Source organism: Poromitra crassiceps (genome assembly GCF_964638095.1).
Source record: "Poromitra crassiceps genome assembly, contig: HAP1_SCAFFOLD_130, whole genome shotgun sequence".
In the NCBI taxonomy this organism is placed as follows: Eukaryota; Metazoa; Chordata; class Actinopteri; order Beryciformes; family Melamphaidae; genus Poromitra; species Poromitra crassiceps.
In genome coordinates this window covers 343,982-364,966 of record NW_028152231.1, presented here as the reverse complement: position 1 = coordinate 364,966, position 20,985 = coordinate 343,982, and the positions used below count along the sequence as shown (strand labels likewise).

At 44.0% G+C, this 20,985-nt stretch overlaps 1 protein-coding gene across 1 annotated transcript in view; it reads left to right on the top strand.

Annotated features, from left to right (window-relative positions):
• The first annotated feature begins 470 nt into the window (after positions 1–470).
• LOC310800899 (Na(+)/H(+) exchange regulatory cofactor NHE-RF2-like) overlaps positions 471–20,985 on the top strand; it is a 30,738-nt gene continuing 10,223 nt past the window's right edge. Inside the window, exons 1-2 of the mRNA XM_083664784.1 lie at positions 471–844; positions 1,932–2,273. Coding sequence (XP_083520910.1) covers positions 638–844; positions 1,932–2,273 — 549 coding nt within the window. The 5' untranslated portion in view covers positions 471–637. The remainder of the gene's footprint in view (positions 845–1,931; positions 2,274–20,985) is intronic.

The following is a 20,985-nucleotide window of genomic DNA, read 5'->3' as shown; positions in this document are numbered from 1 at the left end:
TATTAACAGTTGGGCAATGGCAAAATAAATGCTGCTAGTGCATGGCCCACTCATTAACAAAAATCCCACACTGGGCGCATTTCGTCCCAAAACCAGTCTTTATAGCCAGCCAGGCGTAAAGGCTACCGTTTGTGAATTGTCTTTGGCTGCGTCACTCAGGTGCGCACTGAAGGGGACGCAGTGGCACCTGTTGCGGACAGTCACAGGACAACACACGCCCATCTGACGAGGAGAATTAAAGACAGAAGAGTGTTACGCACGGTGTGAGCAACAGCTTTCTAATCTCTGATCTCTTGGATTATCCCTCCGGGGTCGCTGGGGCTTTTTGGTGGCCACTGTTTTACGCACACTTTGTCCACATTTTTTGGCCCGCTCATACTCAAATGGATGATGATGGATTAAATATGCAATCGTTTTAGCTCGTCTCGATGCATGCCTTCTTTTATTTTTTCCAGCCGTTTTGGATTTTTTTGGGGGGGGACATGATCAACGATGATGATCTTTTGGTCACCGAGGTGCAGCGCGGCCGTACCTTGGATTAAAAACCAGAGACTTTGCACTCCTCTTGGAGCAGTCACCCGTTTGTTCTCCTCCTGAGAGATACTTTTGACCTGTTTTTCCTATTCACGGCCTGGGGATGGAGAGCGAGCTGAGACCCAGGCTTTGTTTCCTGACCAAAGGGGACGGCGGCTATGGGTTTCACCTGCACGGCGAACGCAATAAAGGCGGGCAATTCATCCGAAAAGTGGAGCCCGGTTCCTCGGCAGACCTGTCCGGGCTGCAGCCAGGAGACCGGGTGGTGGAGGTGAACGGGGAGAATGTGGAGCACGAAACCCACCAGCAAGTGAGTGATGTCTCTCAATACACATAAAAGTGTATATTTTTTAAAACACTAGGCCTGCATAAAACAGCACAATAGGCCTACATAAACGTCCATCAGTGTGAGAGAGAGGGTATGATAATAAATACAAGGCAATATTGGTGGTGACACATTTGTGCCGCTGACTTTTAGCCAAAGTTTGAGGATGGTTTTAAACTTCACTGCAGAGCTTCAATGGGTTTCTAATGTTTGTGGTGGGTGTGGATGTGGAATTCCACTTCCCCACTACTTCAACCAAGAAAGCAGATTGACCAGAGGCTGTCTTCTGAACCGCAGTGCCAGTCACCCGTAAAATGCTCTAGTCTGGTTCTACTGCCACTGCCAGGATAGCAGGCATGCTCTTAGAGGATGGGGTGCGAGATATGGATGATTTTAAACATCAGGCATGCATCAGGAGTAGAATAAAAACGGATTAAAATTTGGGATTTTTTTTTCCAGGGTGTTACAAGGCAACTCCCTTGGATTTGATAGTACTTTTTGTTGAGGATTTGTTGAGTAAGTATAGCCACACAGGAGTGTAGTCACACCTGCCTGATGTGACCAGGTTGTTGTAGTGTGATGTGTAGCCTACAAAAAGCTTTGCAGCAGACAGAGACAACTGCTGCCCGATGCTCTTCAAATTAATCAGATTACATTTAGAACATTGCTGAAAAATGGTGCGTGTGCGTGAGAGACAGCGAGGATCAGAGAGAGAAAATACCGAGGTACGAACAATGAGTCCTATACCTGTTCCACCACTTTCTCCCTTTGCCTGAGGAGGAGGAGGAGGAGGGGGGGTTCTGCTAAAATGGGTCAATATGGGTCTGGTGTAATGGGAATCAATGGGCGTGTGCGTCATACTGAGACTGTTCTGTACAGGTAGCTATGGGTGAACAACATGTACTACATGACCCCTCACTTCATCACTCCACTTTGTCTTCCTTCTCATCCTTTTTGACACTCCTTGCCTCTCTCTCTCTCTCTCTCCCTCTCTCTCTCTCTCTCTCTCTCTCTCGCTCTCTCTCGCTCTCTCTCTCCCTCTGCCTCTGCCTCTCTCTCTTTCGGCGGGCAGGTGGTGAGTCGTATCTGTGAAGTGCCCCACCGGACCAGACTGCTGGTTGTGGACAGAGACACAGATGAGCATCTGCACAGCTGTGGCATGGCCTGCACCGAGGACCTGGCCATCGAGATGGGGACCTTTTCCCCCCGGCCCTCGCCCTGGGGCACCCCCTCTGCCTCTCCCGTACCCCGAGAGAACGGATCCTTCTTCTCGCCCAAATCTGTCCCCGTGCACCACTCACTGACCTGCCCGGGCGCAGACTCGCCCACTCTCTCGCTCACCTGCAGGGAGGCCAAGCGATCCTCGGTGGCATCGAGCTCAGTGGCATCCAGCACGGTGGTGACGGACACAGAGGTAAGGCTCGTCACATACATGGCATGTTCAGGTCTAGGGATGTCCGATATTATCGGCCTTCCGATATTATTGGCCTACCGATATTATCGGCCGATATTAGCATATAAAATTAATATCGGAAAATATCGGTATCGGTTTTCATGCCGATATTATTATTATTTCTTTTTTTAAATACAGGGGGAGTCTCACTGAGAGCAATGCTCTCTTTTTCAGGAGTGCCCTGTTCACATTCACACACACATTCATACCTGGAAGCTGACCAGTACAACCACAGTCTGATCTGTTGGCCACTGAGCAGCTCCACTGGAGCGGTTGGGGTTAGGGGCCTTGCTCAAGGGCACCTCGGTGGTGGTAATGAGGGAGGGGCAGGCGCTGCCTTTTCACTTTCCCCACCCAGATTTATCCTGCCGGTCCCGGGGATTGAACTGACAACAAGCTCGCTTCTCTAACCATTGGGCCACCACTGCCCCAATAACACTTACAACTTTAACACAACATGCATGTTAGAACACGGCTCTCTTGAATACTCGATTCTGATTGGTCAATCAACAATATTCACCGGTCATTATTTCTCGACAACCGACCGCTGCTCTGCCACACCTGGATTAATCAGTTGATAAGAGCATTTTGTCTGCAGACACTACTAATTAGGCCAACCAGTTGCAGCTGTGGTGTCTTGTGTGCCAATTACGAATGAAACCGCTTTGTCGTTGAAAACGCTATTAAAAAATCTATTTGAATAATTATTTTTGTCAGATTATTGAATGATTTAGTTGTAGGCCGTGTTCTAAGCGGGATAATGTATATTGAGGCGGTGATTACTGGAAATAATGACCTTCAGGTGAACGATTAAGCCCTCCGCTGCACGTCGGGCTCAATCATCACCTGTCGGTCATTATTTCCCCCGTAATCACCGCCTCAATATACATTATCCCTTACTTAAACTCTTCAGCTACATTAGCTACATTATGTAACTTGTTACCTGAAATTTTGGTGAAAAAAAAGCCCGCTTATATCGGTATCGGTTGATATCGGTATCGGAAATTAAGAGTTGGACATTATCGGATATCGGGTATCGGTAAAAAAGCCAATACCGAACATCTCTATTCAGGTCCATAAGGATTGTTCCTGCATGAATTGGTCTACATGACTCAAGACCCATTCTCGAGAACCTATCTAACAGTGCAGCATCATTTCACTCCCATAACAACATTTCAGAAGGCTTCTATGTAATATCTGTTATAATTACCCCATACGCATCTAAACTTCAAAAGGTGGGACTCCTCTGTGATAGTATATTATTGCATATTTCACTATCAGGAAGGAGTCCAAATTCTGACGTTTTCAGTTTGATTTTAGTTCAGTTTAGTTGAGTTCAGTTCGGTTTAGTTTAGTCGACAAAGAATGAGAAGCAGGAACATCTGCTTACACGATAAAGTCATTTCCATTGCGGTCCTTGATATGAGTAGCAAAGATAACACAAGTGCATATGGCTTGTGGATAAAGAGTAGCAATCAATACCACAGTATCTACTAATGTCTTTGAGATGGTTGGAGGGTCTCTGTGGATCCCACGATGTTAAAAGGTCCTCTAACATCCCGGGCACTTCTTTCTCTTTTCATCCTCAGTTGCGTGCAGCAATGCGTCCTCAAGGTGTCCCATGGGGCACTGATTTGGAAACTCACCCCTTCACTTGATACTCGCTACCAAAGGCCATCTCTCTGACCTTTATAAATGTATTAGCAATTCCTCATATTAACCTCTTCCGCTTAAAGCAGCTACAAGCAAGATTTTCGATTGTTATTAAAAAGTATAATTACCGGTACAATATTGATGCATCACATCTTACCTATAATAGTAGCTGAGACCAAAGCCGTGTGAATCGGAGATTGCTCTCTTGATGATTATTAAGTCTGTGTCTGTCTAAACTCGCGTCACCAGGGGGCTCTCTCTCTCTCTCTGCTTACCGGCGGACCAGATAAACCCAGGTTTTTTGGAAGTTATTTTGTGGTTATGGCCGAAGTGGCTGCTGCAAACCGTTTCATTTCACTTCCTGATCTGCCCTGGCCACAGATAGACTAACACTGGCCGATTCACTCGGGGTTCAAGCGAGACTACTCTGCGTTGGTCTCGTCTACTATTAGAGGTAAGATGTGATGCATTGATATTAAATTTAGACTGTTTAATAACAATCGAAAATCTTGCTCGTAGCTGACTCTGGGACAGAGATATCAATACTCCCTCAGACCTGAATTGACACACTACATATACCGTCAAATATCCTTTAATCTCGTAATCCAAACCATCAATGATGCATTATACATTTATTCACAGGTGTGACATCATACCTCGAAGATTACAACTAATGAAAGTCAAAGAGAATCCATACTGTGACTTTTGTCCAGGCAATAATACCATTGGCACTTTTCTTCATACTAGGCAGGCATCTCGCGTGCCATGCACGCTCGATTCCTAGGCTCTTATGACATCACTGATGATGTAGCAATGCCACGGCCGAGCCCGCCTTGCAGCTCGACCGCTGTGCGGGCTCACCGGCTCTTATGACACCACTGTTGAATGACATCACTGATGATGTCACAATTTCGCATCTTATGGCATCACATGACATCCAATGTCACAATGCCTCTGTGTGTGTGTGTGTGTGTGTGTGTGTGTGTGTGTGTGTGTGTGTGTGTGTGTGTGTGTGTGTGTGTGTGTGTAGTGGGACAAAAATTGAAATAAACAAACAGCTCCCTTTTATATATATAGATAGATGGTTTGGCAGTACCCAGAGATTCTCGAGTTTGCGAAAATGACTTAAAGTCGAACTGAACCCGTTCGTCACGTCAAACGCAGTCCGTTTCAGACTGAAAACATAATTTGTCTGAGATGACAAGTTGAGAGGCGGGTCATAGTATCATGTCGATGATTTGATTTGACAATTCTGTCGACTGGCTTTGGCATTGGTGAATCATGGCGTGTTCCACCCCCAAATCCAGTGGGATTCAGCGTGTTGTCGTGCTACGCGAGTGGGATCCGCGGAGTACCAGGCTGCTTCGTGCGGAGCGAGCGGACAATCCGATGCATGCCCGCCTGGAATCTCCGAGGGCAGACCCCTGACAACCACGCCCTCAAGCGCGTGCCTTTTACGCTATTTCTGTAAATACGATATCCCTGGAATGCGCGTTTTAACAAGCTAGTTACATTTCTTTGCATTCTTAGAGATTATAGTTTTTGTTTTTTGTTCATGTTTCTAACAATTGGCCAAGTTAGTAGTTAGTTTATGGGATAGGAATTCTGCCAGATGACAGGCACTAGGCGCCATTTTCTACTTCATTTGGAAGAGAAAATTATCCAGAAATGAAGATTTGATTGACAGCTGCATGTCGTGATATGACTGGTTGAAATGGGGTAGAAATTTGATAGTACTAGGTGACGTCAGCAAACTGTACATGACTGTTATCAATGAAATCTTGAAAAATGAGCTTTTGATGTGAAAGTGTGAAAAACGAAAGAAATTCGATTTTTGTGATTTTTTTTGGCATACATTATTAAATAGGTGCACAGTGCATACCCAGGTATTTGAACTAAAAGAAAAGAAAAGTCATTTTTGGGCTCAGCTCGACTTTAAGTATTACGGTATGTCCATGGTTCAGTATTATTGAGAGAGCTGTCCCTCACTCACAGTGTCTGCTATTATTAATGACACCTTGGAGCGAACTACAAATGATAGGCGCCACTTGCTGGCTGGTCTCACAGCTGCTAAAAGGATGCTAGCTTGTCGCTGGAGACCACCACTGTCGGTGAGAGAATGGCTCTCTTCCTACCGGGATATCGAACAGCTGGAGCTTTCTACAGCACGATTACGTTATGACAAAACACACGATATTACTTTCCGGTCAAAGCTAATAGAAAAAAAACATTTGTTTTATTATAAATATTGTGATTAATTATCTTTTTTAGCTGTGGTTTCATGTACTTGCTTGTTTACCTGTACTTGTGTGGAATAGTATACATACTGTTACAATATGTACACCCTTTGGTTACTTAATATACATAATGCTTTATGTATACTTTTGTCTACTTCTGTGGATGTCATCATGGATGATGGAGGAAATTAGCATAACTATCAAAAAAAATTACTGCGGCGCTGAACAAGCGGACCTTTCATCGTACTCAAACTCAGTAAATCTGACACAGTGGCATCTTTAACCAAATCAAATCACTTTACTGTAAACAATTTTAAAGTTCTAAAAATACATATGACAAGAAAACATTACATTACGTCATTTAGCAGATGCTTTTATCCATTTTGTCAACAGTAGTGAAATCAACTGTGCAACTACATTACAGTCCACACATCATCATCAAGACCTTTTAAAAGGAATATAATATGCAGCATTTGTCAATACTTGAAGGAATACATGGCATTAGTTAATGTTTTATTGTTATTATTATTATTATTATTATTATTATTATTATAGAAGGATGGTTAGTTCAAAAGGGTCGAGGCGTAGCCTGAAAGGTGTGCTTTTAGTCTGAGGATATGAATCACAGTTTAAATCTCAATTGCAGTATTTGGTCGCTGCGCCGAGACAAATTCCTCATACAGTATGCAATCTTGCATACTGTGGCAATAAAAGTGATTCTGATTCTGATTGCGATTCTTGTCAAATAATCGCAATTAGAGTTTTTCTTTTCTTTACTTTCATCTCTAATCTATCACCTAGTTGTGAATGACAGCGTAGTTACACAGTTTGGAAGGGTTTGTCGGTTTGCTCTGCTGCAATAGTGGGGATCTTTTCCTGCCCCAGCACTCGTTAGTCAGCCAATCCTCCCTTTGAATATCAGTAGTATGACCCCATTGTTACCTGTTATCACTGACAAGTGTGAACAGTTAAACCGTTTGAATGTGTATTGTTTCTGAGATAACAGTGTCACAGGGCATACTATTGAGTGACACCAATGAGCTAGCTCTTGTGAAGTGTGAGCTTGCACAACACTTACTGTTAAAGGAACACTCCGCCCATTTTCAACCAGCTTTGTATCATTAGAACATCAGTAGTATATCAGAAAACTGTAAACTGTTTTGAAGTCTGTCATTTAATTTGACAGTTATTGAGTGTTAAGACGTATTTGAAGAGAAGATGCGTTCGTATTTTCCCAATGAGGCAATCAAGTAAACTAAACTTAAAACTATAGCGTTAGCCGAGTAAACTACATGAGGGTAAGTGGTGGACTGGACATAATAAAGCATGGAAGTTGTGGACCAGTGACATCACTGGTCCACACTTTAACACTCAATAACTGTCAAATTAAATGACAGACTTCAAAACAGTTTACAGTTTTCTGATATACTACTGATGTTCTAATGATACAAAGCTGGTTGAAAATGGGCGGAGTGTTCCTTTAAGTGTCAACAGCTTTACACACTTGGCCTAGGATTGTTTAAGCCTGTTTACTGACACCTAAGACAACACCTGGCTTTTGCTGACCATGTTTACTGCCCAAAACAAACAGTGGGTATAGTTTATTTGTTTATTAAAAAAGGATTCACATGAACTGCCGCCTCGATGACAGCTAGTCTTCCTGGGGGTCCAAGACAGGAACGTGCAACACAACAATTCAAATAGAAAAACACAAAGTAAAAGAACAGAAGAAACAATAAAAAGCAAATCTAAGCTAAGACAGATAATAGCATGGTCAGCCAGCCCTCCAGCTGGCCAATAACCCAAATATCAATATATGGTCCATACTAGGGCTGCAACGATTATTTTCATAATCGATTAATCTGTCGATTCTTTTCTCGATTAATCGATTAGTTGTTTGGTCTATAAAATGACAGAAAATGGTGGCAAATGACGATCAGTGTTTCCCAAAGCACAAGATGACGCCCTCAAATGTCTTGTTTTGTCCACAACTCAAAGATAATATCAGTTTACTGTCATACAGGAGTAAAGAAACCAGAAAATATTCACATTTACGAAGCTGGAATCAGAGAATTTAGACCTTTTCTCTTAAAATTGTACTCAAAACGATTAATCGATTATCAAAATAGTTGTCGATTAATTTTCTGTCGATCGACTAATCGATTCATCGATTAATCGTTGCAGCTCTAGTCCATACAACTCTACACTTTAGAAAACAAACATAAACAAGATGTGTGAGTGTAGATGGGATCTGAGCATCCTTTTAAAACCAAACCTCCCTTTGATCGAACAAATATTGCACGGTAGACAATTCCAAGAGGCTATGGACCTGTATATGACGGTTTTCTTCATGTAGTTGATTTTTGGTCTGGGTTAAAGTCATCTGACCACCACTTGCCCATCTGGTGGTGTGTGTATGAATCCCTGAACTATAAATGATGTTGTTGAAAAGAAATTTAGGAGTTTGAGTTTGAATAACTAAGATATATTATATAAAATATATAAGTAGGTTGGACGTTAGGCCTTTTCTCAACACTAAGCCATGTAAGACGTATTATGCATGTCAGCTACGCTAGACCTAGGGGAGCACCCCAGGACCAGCCTATAGCTGCCATTGACATTGAAAGTGAATTTTGAATGACTCTATTTAGGAGATAAGATGAGTGGCTTTTACAGGTCCCTCTGCAGGTGTCACAGAGGTGTTTTGTGGTGCAGGGGGTGGCAGTGGTTGCGTTAACCGAATATTTTCTGTCTTTTACAATGACAGAAAAATCTTAAGGCTGTCATTTTAACACAGGTAATAATATGAATGAGCCTGTCTATCAAAATGACAATGAGAAAGTCTAACATAGTCTGATAGGTGGAGGCACATACTGTACTTATTGAGTTTATGAGTTTGTCTTGCAGCCTTTGTCCCCCATAATACCATAGTCTAAGGGCAAATGTGAGGGATCAGATTTTAAGATAGCATTGTTGTGTAATCGAATCTGTTGCATGGCTAATGGTTCTGTCTAGTTTAATTCAGGCTTGAAGCACACAACACACACACACACACACACACACACACACACACCTACTGTGGGACCTCACGCACCTCTGACATTACAGGCAACTTAAGAACAGATCAGGGTTTAGGAGCGAGCTTTAGCTATCAGAGCTTTGGCAGTGCACACACACACACACACACACACACACACACACACACACACACACACACACGCACACACACACTGAAAGCCAGTGAGCCTACAACGCATAGTCTCTCAAGACAGACTAGTGATCTCTTCCACAATCTTTGAATGCTGCAGTGCAGACACAGTCTGTACTTCAGTCAATTACAATTTGGAGTTGGACAGAGGAAGTTGTCATCCTACAAAGGAAAAAAATAACAACGCTTCAGACCGGAAGGAAGTTCGATGGTATTCAACCAATCACGACACTCGGAAACATAACCGAGGCAGGTGATTGTATACCCGCTTATTTTGACCGGATATCCCACCTTATTTTTTGACCAACTTTGAGACCTGCCGTCTCTGGAGCATTCGAGGATTGTGGAAGAGATAGACTGGCTTGAGAGACAATAGCACAAAACCAACATTTCCCAAAGTGCCAATCAGACCCATGTGTTCTCAGTGTTGTCTGCTGTCCACCTGCTGTCCACCAGACCCATTGTTCTCCGTGTTGTCTGCTGTCCACCTGGTTAATCAGACTCATTGTTCTCAGTGTTGTCTGCTGTCCACCTGGTTAATCAGACTCATTGTTCTCAGTGTTGTCTGCTGTCCATCTGGTTAATCAGACTCATTGTTCTCAGTGTTGTCTGCTGTCCACCTGGTTAATCAGACTCATTGTTCTCAGTGTTGTCTGCTGTCCACCTGGTTAATCAGACCCATTGTTCTCAGTGTTGTCTGCTGTCCACCTGGTTAATCAGACCCATTGTTCTCAGTGTTGTCTGATGTCCATCTGGTTAATCAGACTCATTGTTCTCAGTGTTGTCTGATGTCCACCTGGTTAATCAGACCCATTGTTCTCAGTGTTGTCTGCTGTCCACCTGGTTAATCAGACCCATTGTTCTCAGTGTTGTCTGCTGTCCACCTGGTTAATCAGACCCATTGTTCTCAGTGTTGTCTGCTGCTGTCCACCTGGTTAATCAGACCCATTGTTCTCAGTGTTGTCTGCTGTCCATCTGGTTAATCAGACCCATTGTTCTCAGTGTTGTCTGCTGCTGTCCACCTGGTTAATCAGACTCATTGTTCTCAGTGTTGTCTGCTGTCCATCTGGTTAATCAGACCCATTGTTCTCAGTGTTGTCTGCTGTCCACCTGGTTAATCAGACCCATTGTTCTCAGTGTTGTCTGCTGTCCACCTGGTTAATCAGACTCATTGTTCTCAGTGTTGTCTGCTGTCCACCTGGTTAATCAGACTCATTGTTCTCAGTGTTGTCTGCTGTCTACCTGGTTAATCAGACCCATGTGTTCTCAGTGTTGTCTGCTGTCCACCTGGTTAATCAGACCCATTGTTCTCAGTGTTGTCTGCTGTCCACCTGGTTAATCAGACTCATTGTTCTCAGTGTTGTCTGCTGTCCACCTGGTTAATCAGACCCATGTGTTCTCAGTGTTGTCTGCTGTCCACCTGGTTAATCAGACTCATTTGTTCTCAGTGTTGTCTGCTGTCCACCTGGTTAATCAGACTCATTGTTCTCAGTGTTGTCTGCTGTCCACCTGGTTAATCAGACTCATTGTTCTCAGTGTTGTCTGCTGTCCACCTGGTTAATCAGACTCATTGTTCTCAGTGTTGTCTGCTGTCCACCTGGTTAATCAGACTCATTGTTCTCAGTGTTGTCTGCTGTCCACCTGGTTAATCAGACTCATTGTTCTCAGTGTTGTCTGCTGTCCACCTGGTTAATCAGACCCATGTGTTCTCAGTGTTGTCTGCTGTCCACCTGGTTAATCAGACTCATTGTTCTCAGTGTTGTCTGCTGTCCACCTGGTTAATCAGACTCATTGTTCTCAGTGTTGTCTGCTGTCTACCTGGTTAATCACACTCATTGTTCTCAGTGTTGTCTGCTGTCCACCTGGTTAATCAGACTCATTGTTCTCAGTGTTGTCTGCTGTCCACCTGGTTAATCAGACTCATTGTTCTCAGTGTTGTCTGCGGTCCACCTGGTTAATCACACTCATTGTTCTCAGTGTTGTCTGCTGTCCACCTGGTTAATCAGACTCATTGTTCTCAGTGTTGTCTGCTGTCCACCTGGTTAATCAGACCCATTGTTCTCAGTGTTGTCTGCTGTCCACCTGGTTAATCAGACCCATTGTTCTCAGTGTTGTCTGCTGTCCACCTGGTTAATCAGATCCATGTGTTCTCAGTGTTGTCTGCTGTCCACCTGGTTAATCAGACCCATTGTTCTCAGTGTTGTCTGCTGTCTACCTGGTTAATCAGATCCATTGTTCTCAGTGTTGTCTGCTGTCTACCTGGTTAATCAGATCCATTGTTCTCAGTGTTGTCTGCTGTCCACCTGGTTAATCAGACTCATTGTTCTCAGTGTTGTCTGCTGTCCACCTTTAATCAGACTCATTGTTCTCAGTGTTGTCTGCTGTCCACCTGGTTAATCAGACTCATTGTTCTCAGTGTTGTCTGCTGTCCACCTGGTTAATCAGACCCATGTGTTCTCAGGTTGTCTGCTGTCCACCTGGTTAATCAGACTCATGTGTTCTCAGGTTGTCTGCTGTCCACCTGGTTAATCAGACTCATGTGTTCTCAGTGTTGTCTGCTGTCCACCTGGTTAATCAGACCCATGTGTTCTCAGTGTTGTCTGCTGTCCACCTGGTTAATCAGACTCATGTGTTCTCAGGTTGTCTGCTGTCCACCTGGTTAATCAGATCCATTGTTCTCAGTGTTGTCTGCTGTCCACCTGGTTAATCAGACTCATGTGTTCTCAGGTTGTCTGCTGTCCACCTGGTTAATCAGACTCATGTGTTCTCAGTGTTGTCTGCTGTCCACCTGGTTAATCAGACTCATTGTTCTCAGTGTTGTCTGCTGTCCACCTGGTTAATCAGACTCATTGTTCTCAGTGTTGTCTGCTGTCCACCTGGTTAATCAGACCCATTGTTCTCAGTGTTGTCTGCTGTCCACCTGGTTAATCAGATCCATTGTTCTCAGTGTTGTCTGCTGTCCACCTGGTTAATCAGATCCATTGTTCTCAGTGTTGTCTTCTGTCCATCTGGTTAATCAGACTCATTGTTCTCAGTGTTGTCTGCTGTCCACCTGGTTAATCAGACTCATTGTTCTCAGTGTTGTCTGCTGTCCACCTGGTTAATCAGACCCATGTGTTCTCAGTGTTGTCTTCTGTCCACCTGGTTAATCAGACCCATTGTTCTCAGTGTTGTCTGCTGTCCACCTGATTAATCAGACCCATGTGTTCTCAGTGTTGTCTTCTGTCCACCTGGTTAATCAGACCCATTGTTCTCAGTGTTGTCTTCTGTCCACCTGGTTAATCAGACTCATTGTTCTCAGTGTTGTCTGCTGTCCACCTGATTAATCAGACTCATTGTTCTCAGTGTTGTCTGCTGTCCACCTGGTTAATCAGACTCATTGTTCTCAGTGTTGTCTGCTGTCCACCTGGTTAATCAGACCCATTGTTCTCAGTGTTGTCTGCTGTCCACCTGGTTAATCAGACTCATTGTTCTCAGTGTTGTCTGCTGTCCACCTGGTTAATCAGACTCATTGTTCTCAGTGTTGTCTTCTGTCCACCTGGTTAATCAGACCCATGTGTTCTCAGTGTTGTCTTCTGTCCACCTGGTTAATCAGACCCATTGTTCTCAGTGTTGTCTTCTGTCCACCTGGTTAATCAGACTCATTGTTCTCAGTGTTGTCTGCTGTCCACCTGATTAATCAGACTCATTGTTCTCAGTGTTGTCTGCTGTCCACCTGGTTAATCAGACTCATTGTTCTCAGTGTTGTCTGCTGTCCACCTGGTTAATCAGACTCATTGTTCTCAGTGTTGTCTTCTGTCCACCTGGTTAATCAGACCCATGTGTTCTCAGTGTTGTCTTCTGTCCACCTGGTTAATCAGACCCATTGTTCTCAGTGTTGTCTTCTGTCCACCTGGTTAATCAGACTCATTGTTCTCAGTGTTGTCTGCTGTCCACCTGATTAATCAGACTCATTGTTCTCAGTGTTGTCTGCTGTCCACCTGGTTAATCAGACTCATTGTTCTCAGTGTTGTCTGCTGTCCACCTGGTTAATCAGACTCATTGTTCTCAGTGTTGTCTGCTGTCCACCTGGTTAATCAGACTCATTGTTCTCAGTGTTGTCTGCTGTCCACCTGATTAATCAGACTCATTGTTCTCAGTGTTGTCTGCTGTCCACCTGATTAATCAGACCCATTGTTCTCAGTGTTGTCTGCTGTCCACCTGGTTAATCAGACTCATTGTTCTCAGTGTTGTCTGCTGTCCACCTGGTTAATCAGACTCATTGTTCTCAGTGTTGTCTGCTGTCCACCTGGTTAATCAGACCCATGTGTTCTCAGTGTTGTCTGCTGTCCACCTGGTTAATCAGACTCATTGTTCTCAGTGTTGTCTGCTGTCCACCTGGTTAATCAGACCCATTGTTCTCAGTGTTGTCTGCTGTCCACCTGATTAATCAGACCCATTGTTCTCAGTGTTGTCTGCTGTCCACCTGATTAATCAGACTCATTGTTCTCAGTGTTGTCTGCTGTCCACCTTTAATCACACTCATTGTTCTCAGTGTTGTCTGCTGTCCACCTGGTTAATCAGACCCATTGTTCTCAGTGTCGTCTGCTGTCCACCTGGTTAATCAGACCCATGTTGTTCTCAGTGTTGTCTGCTGTCCACCTGGTTAATCAGACTCATTGTTCTCAGTGTTGTCTGCTGTCCACCTGGTTAATCAGACCCATTGTTCTCAGTGTTGTCTGCTGTCCACCTGGTTAATCAGACTCATGTGTTCTCAGTGTTGTCTGCTGTCCACCTGGTTAATCAGACTCATTGTTCTCAGTGTTGTCTGCTGTCCACCTGGTTAATCAGACTCATTGTTCTCAGTGTTGTCTGCTGTCCACCTTTAATCAGACTCATTGTTCTCAGTGTTGTCTGCTGTCCACCTTTAATCAGACTCATTGTTCTCAGTGTTGTCTGCTGTCCACCTGGTTAATCAGACCCATTGTTCTCAGTGTTGTCTGCTGTCCACCTGGTTAATCAGACCCATTGTTCTCAGTGTTGTCTGCTGCTGTCCACCTGGTTAATCAGACCCATTGTTCTCAGTGTTGTCTGCTGTCCATCTGGTTAATCAGACCCATTGTTCTCAGTGTTGTCTGCTGCTGTCCACCTGGTTAATCAGACTCATTGTTCTCAGTGTTGTCTGCTGTCCATCTGGTTAATCAGACCCATTGTTCTCAGTGTTGTCTGCTGTCCACCTGGTTAATCAGACCCATTGTTCTCAGTGTTGTCTGCTGTCCACCTGGTTAATCAGACTCATTGTTCTCAGTGTTGTCTGCTGTCCACCTGGTTAATCAGACTCATTGTTCTCAGTGTTGTCTGCTGTCTACCTGGTTAATCAGACCCATGTGTTCTCAGTGTTGTCTGCTGTCCACCTGGTTAATCAGACCCATTGTTCTCAGTGTTGTCTGCTGTCCACCTGGTTAATCAGACTCATTGTTCTCAGTGTTGTCTGCTGTCCACCTGGTTAATCAGACCCATGTGTTCTCAGTGTTGTCTGCTGTCCACCTGGTTAATCAGACTCATTTGTTCTCAGTGTTGTCTGCTGTCCACCTGGTTAATCAGACTCATTGTTCTCAGTGTTGTCTGCTGTCCACCTGGTTAATCAGACTCATTGTTCTCAGTGTTGTCTGCTGTCCACCTGGTTAATCAGACTCATTGTTCTCAGTGTTGTCTGCTGTCCACCTGGTTAATCAGACTCATTGTTCTCAGTGTTGTCTGCTGTCCACCTGGTTAATCAGACTCATTGTTCTCAGTGTTGTCTGCTGTCCACCTGGTTAATCAGACCCATGTGTTCTCAGTGTTGTCTGCTGTCCACCTGGTTAATCAGACTCATTGTTCTCAGTGTTGTCTGCTGTCCACCTGGTTAATCAGACTCATTGTTCTCAGTGTTGTCTGCTGTCTACCTGGTTAATCACACTCATTGTTCTCAGTGTTGTCTGCTGTCCACCTGGTTAATCAGACTCATTGTTCTCAGTGTTGTCTGCTGTCCACCTGGTTAATCAGACTCATTGTTCTCAGTGTTGTCTGCGGTCCACCTGGTTAATCACACTCATTGTTCTCAGTGTTGTCTGCTGTCCACCTGGTTAATCAGACTCATTGTTCTCAGTGTTGTCTGCTGTCCACCTGGTTAATCAGACCCATTGTTCTCAGTGTTGTCTGCTGTCCACCTGGTTAATCAGACCCATTGTTCTCAGTGTTGTCTGCTGTCCACCTGGTTAATCAGATCCATGTGTTCTCAGTGTTGTCTGCTGTCCACCTGGTTAATCAGACCCATTGTTCTCAGTGTTGTCTGCTGTCTACCTGGTTAATCAGATCCATTGTTCTCAGTGTTGTCTGCTGTCTACCTGGTTAATCAGATCCATTGTTCTCAGTGTTGTCTGCTGTCCACCTGGTTAATCAGACTCATTGTTCTCAGTGTTGTCTGCTGTCCACCTTTAATCAGACTCATTGTTCTCAGTGTTGTCTGCTGTCCACCTGGTTAATCAGACTCATTGTTCTCAGTGTTGTCTGCTGTCCACCTGGTTAATCAGACCCATGTGTTCTCAGGTTGTCTGCTGTCCACCTGGTTAATCAGACTCATGTGTTCTCAGGTTGTCTGCTGTCCACCTGGTTAATCAGACTCATGTGTTCTCAGTGTTGTCTGCTGTCCACCTGGTTAATCAGACCCATGTGTTCTCAGTGTTGTCTGCTGTCCACCTGGTTAATCAGACTCATGTGTTCTCAGGTTGTCTGCTGTCCACCTGGTTAATCAGATCCATTGTTCTCAGTGTTGTCTGCTGTCCACCTGGTTAATCAGACTCATGTGTTCTCAGGTTGTCTGCTGTCCACCTGGTTAATCAGACTCATGTGTTCTCAGTGTTGTCTGCTGTCCACCTGGTTAATCAGACTCATTGTTCTCAGTGTTGTCTGCTGTCCACCTGGTTAATCAGACTCATTGTTCTCAGTGTTGTCTGCTGTCCACCTGGTTAATCAGACCCATTGTTCTCAGTGTTGTCTGCTGTCCACCTGGTTAATCAGATCCATTGTTCTCAGTGTTGTCTGCTGTCCACCTGGTTAATCAGATCCATTGTTCTCAGTGTTGTCTTCTGTCCATCTGGTTAATCAGACTCATTGTTCTCAGTGTTGTCTGCTGTCCACCTGGTTAATCAGACTCATTGTTCTCAGTGTTGTCTGCTGTCCACCTGGTTAATCAGACCCATGTGTTCTCAGTGTTGTCTTCTGTCCACCTGGTTAATCAGACCCATTGTTCTCAGTGTTGTCTGCTGTCCACCTGATTAATCAGACCCATGTGTTCTCAGTGTTGTCTTCTGTCCACCTGGTTAATCAGACCCATTGTTCTCAGTGTTGTCTTCTGTCCACCTGGTTAATCAGACTCATTGTTCTCAGTGTTGTCTGCTGTCCACCTGATTAATCAGACTCATTGTTCTCAGTGTTGTCTGCTGTCCACCTGGTTAATCAGACTCATTGTTCTCAGTGTTGTCTGCTGTCCACCTGGTTAATCAGACCCATTGTTCTCAGTGTTGTCTGCTGTCCACCTGGTTAATCAGACTCATTGTTCTCAGTGTTGTCTGCTGTCCACCTGGTTAATCAGACTCATTGTTCTCAGTGTTGTCTTCTGTCCACCTGGTTAATCAGACCCATGTGTTCTCAGTGTTGTCTTCTGTCCACCTGGTTAATCAGACCCATTGTTCTCAGTGTTGTCTTCTGTCCACCTGGTTAATCAGACTCATTGTTCTCAGTGTTGTCTGCTGTCCACCTGATTAATCAGACTCATTGTTCTCAGTGTTGTCTGCTGTCCACCTGGTTAATCAGACTCATTGTTCTCAGTGTTGTCTGCTGTCCACCTGGTTAATCAGACTCATTGTTCTCAGTGTTGTCTTCTGTCCACCTGGTTAATCAGACCCATGTGTTCTCAGTGTTGTCTTCTGTCCACCTGGTTAATCAGACCCATTGTTCTCAGTGTTGTCTTCTGTCCACCTGGTTAATCAGACTCATTGTTCTCAGTGTTGTCTGCTGTCCACCTGATTAATCAGACTCATTGTTCTCAGTGTTGTCTGCTGTCCACCTGGTTAATCAGACTCATTGTTCTCAGTGTTGTCTGCTGTCCACCTGGTTAATCAGACTCATTGTTCTCAGTGTTGTCTGCTGTCCACCTGGTTAATCAGACTCATTGTTCTCAGTGTTGTCTGCTGTCCACCTGATTAATCAGACTCATTGTTCTCAGTGTTGTCTGCTGTCCACCTGATTAATCAGACCCATTGTTCTCAGTGTTGTCTGCTGTCCACCTGGTTAATCAGACTCATTGTTCTCAGTGTTGTCTGCTGTCCACCTGGTTAATCAGACTCATTGTTCTCAGTGTTGTCTGCTGTCCACCTGGTTAATCAGACCCATGTGTTCTCAGTGTTGTCTGCTGTCCACCTGGTTAATCAGACTCATTGTTCTCAGTGTTGTCTGCTGTCCACCTGGTTAATCAGACCCATTGTTCTCAGTGTTGTCTGCTGTCCACCTGATTAATCAGACCCATTGTTCTCAGTGTTGTCTGCTGTCCACCTGATTAATCAGACTCATTGTTCTCAGTGTTGTCTGCTGTCCACCTTTAATCACACTCATTGTTCTCAGTGTTGTCTGCTGTCCACCTGGTTAATCAGACCCATTGTTCTCAGTGTCGTCTGCTGTCCACCTGGTTAATCAGACCCATGTTGTTCTCAGTGTTGTCTGCTGTCCACCTGGTTAATCAGACTCATTGTTCTCAGTGTTGTCTGCTGTCCACCTGGTTAATCAGACCCATTGTTCTCAGTGTTGTCTGCTGTCCACCTGGTTAATCAGACTCATGTGTTCTCAGTGTTGTCTGCTGTCCACCTGGTTAATCAGACTCATTGTTCTCAGTGTTGTCTGCTGTCCACCTGGTTAATCAGACCCATTGTTCTCAGTGTTGTCTGCTGTCCACCTGGTTAATCAGACTCATTGTTCTCAGTGTTGTCTGCTGTCCATCTGGTTAATCAGACCCATTGTTCTCAGTGTTGTCTGCTGTCCACCTGGTTAATCAGACTCATTGTTCTCAGTGTTGTCTGCTGTCCACCTGGTTAATCAGACTCATTGTTCTCAGTGTTGTCTGCTGTCCACCTGGTTAATCAGACTCATTGTTCTCAGTGTTGTCTGCTGTCCACCTGGTTAATCAGACCCATTGTTCTCAGTGTTGTCTGCTGTCCACCTGGTTAATCAGACTCATTGTTCTCAGTGTTGTCTGCTGTCCACCTGGTTAATCAGACTCATTGTTCTCAGTGTTGTCTGCTGTCCACCTAGTTGTAGGAATAAATGGGGACTGGCTGGAAGATTCAAGATTCAAGATTTTTATTGTCACTTTATTGTCACACACAACATAGTACAAATGTAACAGGGCATATGAGTGCAAAAACAACAAGAGACACAACAAGCAATAAGGCAGTATAGTGATAGGACAAGTCAGAGACAGTGGCATATTCACTGCACATAGGTGCACATGTCCTGTGCATACTTTAGACGTGCTTAAACATTTTAAATTCGGCGTATTTGACATACAGGTGCAAATAGCATATTCCTTATTAAACATACAATTAAACATTAGACATACGTAATGGTAGCAGCTACAGTACGGTACAGTACGGCTACTACACTATTTGTGTATGTTAAGGAGTCTCGTGGCCTGCGGGAAGAAACTGTTCCTCAAGCGATTTGTGCGTGCTTTTGGGACCCTGTATCTCCTGAGGGTAGCAGGGAGAACAGGCTGTTGTGGGGATGGTTTGTGTCTTTGATGATCTTCAGGGATCTTCAGGGAAGAGATTGAACCCGACAGTGTTTGGGCTCCAAACAGCGGTCTAGCGGCTCACGTCAAACAGGCATCTGTTTAGCTGAAGGCAGCGTAAATAGAGGCTGGCGGTTGGCTTGATCCATCGCTGTTTCTCAGTATTAGTGAAAGGGGCAGAATTACACAACAGGAAAACCTGATCAGTGGGATAACGGAAGACCTAGAATGCACCTCGAAAGTGCAGACATTCAATCGGGACTCTTGGAGGCAGATCATATCTGTGTTAAATTCCATTTATTATGCTGAAAGCATCTATTTATAGACACGAGTGATTGCTTTGTGAGTAATTATTTATCTGCTGCTAGTTCAGTGGCTCAGGTTAAGGAATGATAATGCTATATTTAGCCTATAGACTCTATAGCAGCGTTTCCCAAACGTATGCGTGGGGGGTGGGTCGCCAACTGGTCGTCATGGCAACTTATTACCGTATGTTTTTTGTGAGTTTGTGTCCCGGGGAGACACAAAATTTACTTTTGGGTTCCAAGATGAACACGTTTGGGAGCCCCTGCTCTATAGGCTCAATATTGCATTATCCCCCACGGGCCCACCACGACCCAAATTGGGTCCCGGACCCATAGTTTGGGAAACACTGCTATAGAGAGACAGAAATAAATACCGATAGCTAATATGTCACACACCCTTTAAACAGACAGAAGTTTGTTATTATATATAAATTATATGACTGCTGTTGGGTTTTCCTACTTTTGGCAATTATCACAATTTGTCTGGTTGCAGTTTATTTCTTGCAACTTCTATGCAATGGCCAGCAGCACCTCTGAAGCCTTGTGCTTTTCACCTACCTGCACAGTAAAAGACACACACACACAAACACGCTCTCTGTGTGTTTTTGTCTCTTTCTTCTTGTCATTGACATCTACACTGTTTCACACCTAAATACAGACGTGATTTCATTGTTCCATGATAGTGTTATAGCGACAGACACCCATATTGTCTTACGTAACGACTGTGTTGGCTGCTGTCACAAACACGCAACACTCTGCCAGGTCTGCCTCAATCACATCTCTCACACACACGTCAAATCTGTCGTAGGGATGCACGATATATCGGCAATCATATGGGTATCGACCGATGTTAGTCATTTTTTAACATATCGGCATCGGTCCGATGTCGCAATCTTAATATCGGTTATCGGTATCAGCCAAAATTTTCACATTGAGAGGAAACAATGTGGTAAATCTATGATTTATGGGCTTTTGCAAATGTTTTGTTAATAAAGAAATGCATTACTTTTTCAATTTCACAGTGATTATCATATTATATATAATATTATATATATATCATATATCATATATTATACAAGTCATATCGACATCGGTAAATATCGGTTATCGGCCATAACAGCAATGTTAATATCGGTTATGACTATGAGTATCGGCCAAGATCGGTGCATCCCTAATCTGTAGCATGAATGCAAGATGAAATTATCATACTGATACTCAAGGATCCTTAAAATAGAGATCTAACTGACTTGGTGAATGTTGGGGTATGCCTTGGAAGACAGGGGCTAGTCTGTTGGTTCAAGCCATACATTGTATTTGATTCAAAGGAGTTAACCCAGATAAAAAGATAGGCTACTTAAAGGAACACTCCGCCCATTTTCAACCAGCTTTGTATCATTAGAACATCAGTATCAGAAAACTGTAAACTGTTTTGAAGTCTGTCATTTAATTTGACAGTTATTGAGTGTTA